The 4,461-nt window shown below is 26.9% G+C and overlaps 1 protein-coding gene and 1 long non-coding RNA gene across 3 annotated transcripts; both read left to right on the top strand.

The window, feature by feature from the left end:
* Positions 1 to 504: 504 nt before the first annotated feature.
* LOC111886573 (uncharacterized) lies at positions 505 to 2,181 on the top strand. Its single transcript, XR_002848494.3, has 3 exons — positions 505 to 1,693; positions 1,778 to 1,858; positions 2,040 to 2,181. It is a non-coding gene; the product is annotated as an uncharacterized LOC111886573 (long non-coding RNA).
* Positions 2,182 to 2,185: 4 nt separating this feature from the next.
* Positions 2,186 to 3,338, top strand: LOC122195591 (uncharacterized). 2 transcript variants are annotated; one of them, XM_042897607.1, is made up of 3 exons: positions 2,187 to 2,421; positions 2,507 to 2,801; positions 2,988 to 3,338. In XM_042897607.1, the coding sequence occupies exons 2-3, from the start codon at positions 2,610 to 2,612 to the stop codon at positions 3,171 to 3,173; spliced, it is 378 nt and encodes a 125-aa protein (XP_042753541.1). In that variant the 5' UTR covers positions 2,187 to 2,421; positions 2,507 to 2,609; the 3' UTR covers positions 3,174 to 3,338. The 2 variants fall into 2 exon arrangements, with proteins under 2 accessions (XP_052622367.1, XP_042753541.1); XM_052766407.1 differs by having other exon boundaries at positions 2,186 to 2,801.
* The last annotated feature ends 1,123 nt before the right edge of the window (positions 3,339 to 4,461 follow it).

Genomic DNA, 4,461 nt, shown 5'->3' with positions numbered 1-4,461 from the left:
GATTAGAATGAAGTTACCAACAATTCAACTAATTATTAGGTTCACTGCCTTATTTTGTAAGGTCGGTTACATTCGATAAGTCTGTGAATATGGAAATGTTGAATTGTTAATAGGAATGGGGTTAGATTGTTTGATTTTCTTTTTTCTTTTTTTGTTCTTTTTTTTTTTGTTTTTTTTTTTTTTTTTGTAAAAGTCAATTTAGCTTCAATTGAGTAATTATTACACAACTTCATAGCTGTTTGGTTGAATTGCTGAATTGCACCTTTCTCCGACATCAATGTTGTTGGAATTTCTGATGCAAAGTTCAGTGCATTTGGGATAATAAATATAGTGAAGTTCGCTATTTATAATCATACTAGTTTATAACCCGTGGGAACCACGGTTATAAAATTAATCAAACTTTTATAGTAAAAACTCAAAATTATTAATAAGTTATTTTAAATAAATTATTAATTTAAGAGATATTTTTTATTAGTTATGTGAAATTATAATCATTGATTCAAATACATATATAAAATTAATTTTTAATATATATTAGATATTTTTTTATTTGTGAATTAATGAAAACAATAATTTAAAATTTAAAATTTAAAATTTAAAATAGAATCACATTAATGAGGAGGTCTAATAAATTTAAAATGGAAAACTAATAGATTGACAAGTGGCAACACATTAATTAAAATGTCTAATATGGTGACACATGGCAAAATAGCTACTCTTTTATTAGTATAAATTTGAATTGTTTTCTAAAAATTTTATGTTTTCTACTAACAACACATTAATTATGATGTAATTGAGATAATAAATATTATTTTTCACATTTAATTGTTGTATAGCATTTATGACATTTAAGGGTTTTAATACCAATTAAGCTTTCTACTCATGAGCTTCGATTATTTTTAACATGGAGTAACTAAAGAGCCAAATATTTTTTGATTTACAAATATTTTATACTAATAAAGAATTCAAAATAATTATTCCGTTAATATAGATGTACCTAGTCTTATTAAAAGTAATATTTCAAATTATATTTAAAAATTAAAACTCCACACTTAATTAATACTAGTATAATGTAATATAATATAAGTTGGTTAATAAGATTAAATAAATATCAAAACATAAAGTGTAATCATATACAAACTAAATTTCAATATTAAAAGAATATATTTAGTTCTACTTAATAACATGACTTTTGTACGCAAGCTCGCAACTATACCCCATGAAATTCTTGAATATGTTTTCTTCTTCACACCTAACGAGACTCATGAAGAAAAGGTCAACAACAATACACTTTTGACGGGTAATGCTTCTATCTTTTTCCTTTTATTTCAGAATTTTCAATGATTCATATTAATGGATTTGTTTTCATTTTAATATTGGATTGATATATGTTGTAGATATTATTGGATGTGTGGTTGGTGCCGGTGAAATTGAATATTATGACCCGTTAACACATTATTTAATTTGACTCATGTAATATGAATGTATCATTGATATACAATATGTATCATGAAAATTATGTGTTTGTTTATTGTTATAATAATACTTCTTTTTCACTTTTGAATAGTGGTGATAAGAAGGTCATGAAGGTGAGGTTGTGGGGGAAGACTTCAGAAATATTTGATATTAAGTCTTACGAGGATGTCCGCACACCACTTATTGCAATTATAACATCTACTACCGTTAAAAAAAGGTGTGTTACAAATGTTATATTCCTAAGAATTGGTGTTTATTTTTATAATAATATATTTGTATAACATTCAAAACATATTTATAGGTGAGTTGAAGTACGCTTCAACCACAGCTACTAGGATATACTTCAATCGGATATACATAAAGCCAAAACTATAAGTTCAAGGTTTGTTGTTACTATTACCATGCCAGATAAATATTTTTTTTCTAATATTCTTCATTTAGTCATAAGTTTTTATTATTATACAAAAAAACCACATATATGTATTTTTGTTAAGACTAATGATATTTGGGACTATTATTTTGATAGACATAAATACTAAAGTTTGTGAACATATCTATGTTAGTTTTGCTGAAAGAAATGAAGGCATTAGAAAGTTAAAGAGTCAACAGACCGTACAAGTTCCTGTAGCTAAGCAGATGTTCATTAATAGGAAGGTTATTTCAGAAATAGTCGATATGGCATGGATATCTGACGATCAAGCATACTTTCCCTTATGTAATAAATTTAAATAAAAAAACAATTGCATATACAACAATAAGCATTTATAAGTAATTTATTATTGTACAGGAACATGTGTTTATCGTGCTAGCAAAGATAGTAGGCATTGATCATGGTTATGGATGGTGTTATGTTTCATGCAATCAATGTAGCAAGAAATTGGTGCCGGACAATGGTTCATTTGTTTGCAACACTTGCAAGAAAGAATGTTGTTATCCCATCATTAGGTACATAAAAATGATAATCCTTTAGCTTTCGGTAATATGTATGTGAAAAAATAAATGTTATGTTATCATCATTTGTTTTTACTAGGTATAAAATACATGTGTGTGTTACTGATGAGAGTGGGAGCATAACATTTGTTATCTTCAACCAAGATGCTGAGAAATTGATTGATAGTTGTGCAAACAAGTTTATGAATCGATTAGGTGTTGGGAGCAATCAATTTCCAGAAGAGATAACTAATTTGATAGGGAAGTCATTTGTGCTCAAAATAAAACTTACAGACTACAATTTGAAAGATGGGTATGAAAACTATACGGTGGTCAAAATTTTTGAGATCGACGAAAAACTAGAAGCTAACTTTTGTGGTTTCTCAAGCTTCACAGTATGTGTATTTCCATTATTGTTTGGATTGTTATGTTATTTAGAAAGTTAATTAGTTTCCAAAAAACTATGTCTATACATTCATTCATATATATATATATATATATATATATATATATATATATATATATATATATATATATATATATATTTATATTTATATTTAAGGATTCTTTGGGTTTGGCAGGGTGTTGAAACAAAAGGCAAGAGAAATGCTAGCACAATGCTTGGTATGCAGTATGATGATTCCCCAAACAACAATCATGCTTCGACTGAAATGAAGGGGTCTATATGTGAAGGAGTTGGTTTGGAAGATCCTGTTACTCCTCAAAAGGAACCTCAACAGCCGAAGAAATCAAAAAATGTCAACTAAAATTTCACCAACTCCCTTTTATTGTCTGGTCCATTCATTGGCCGTAGTGAAGAATAAAGTTTGAAGAATAAAGTCAAGTTATTTTTAAGTTTTTTTACAACTTTCACAAATAGCAATATTGTTAAACCTTTTCCCGTCATTTTTATTGAATGGTTATGATTTTCATATATGGTGGCCTGCCAAGATTAATTAAGTACGAAATAAGATTATTGCATATATATCATCAATTACGGGTTTATCAACTTCAAATGGTCGGCTTCCCTACCAAAATCTCACTGTTTCGAATTACAACATTGACCAACATGGCTTTACTAAGTCATTAACAAAGAATCATTGCTATAGTTGGGTAAAAAGTGAAAGTGTAATGGTAATAGTTGTTACTTGATAATGGTGGTTGTGTTTTGAAGCAATCATTTGTACCACACACATTAAAATCAAGTGAGATTGGAAGTATTGTTGCATTGGACAATTATGATTGGTTGTAGTTTCAATCCCTTCTTTAGACACAGAGTTATGGATAAATTGAAAGACACATAATGTAGTTGACTTAAGTCATGAGTATGGTTATTATACTGTTGCCAATTCCACAAAACCATTGTTGTTTTTAAAATTATGTTAAACTATGTCAAAGAGTCAATTTTACTTATAAAGCGGTTTCATAAATATGTTGTTTTATAAAATTGTTAACATTTGTTCCTTCATCACTCATTTTACATTATATTTTATAGTTCAACGGTTTCTGTCTGACTCACAAGTCCACCAAATTTCTTAATGGGACAATGGTTAGTTAACTTCCGATTTTTAAAATAGGAAACTGGTCTACATCACCAATACATAATGACACAAATTAAATTAATAGTAGTCATAAAAGATGATATCTTCATAATGATGCTTAATTGTTACATTAAATATGGTCTTAATAGTTAATATTATTAATGGAATTGATTAGTATCATGTATCTAACATAATAAATGAAAATCAATTTTGCCAAATGTCATATTCTCATTAATTTTGACACATGTCATTTTTTAAGAGTTTTTGAATTATTTCTTTTCCATTTGTCATTTTCTTAAATGTTTCATTTTTCTTAAATTTAAAATCCACATTTTAATGAGATTTATATATGTAAAGTAGATCATTCTATTAAATTTCATAATAAATGCTTTACAACCTTTATTATTTACTTTATTTATTATATTCTTTGTATTTATATAAAATTATTACTTTAAAAAATATGTAATGCTTATAATTTTATATTAATTTTTTTTATAAACCCGTGTAATACACG

This window comes from Lactuca sativa, chromosome 8 (genome assembly GCF_002870075.4).
Source record: "Lactuca sativa cultivar Salinas chromosome 8, Lsat_Salinas_v11, whole genome shotgun sequence".
Lineage (NCBI taxonomy): Eukaryota > Viridiplantae > Streptophyta > Magnoliopsida > Asterales > Asteraceae > Lactuca > Lactuca sativa.
Note: the sequence above shows the minus strand (reverse complement) of the source record. Positions and strands in the feature narration are given on the sequence as shown.

Bases quoted from the DNA above. Each gene is read 5' to 3' on its own strand.
- LOC122195591 (XM_052766407.1), top strand. From the start codon at position 2,481: ATGTTATCATCATTTGTTTTTACTAGGTATAAAATACATGTGTGTGTT. The intron at 2,802-2,987 runs GTATGTGTATTT...TGGGTTTGGCAG, and splicing joins GTGGTTTCTCAAGCTTCACA to GGTGTTGAAACAAAAGGCAA.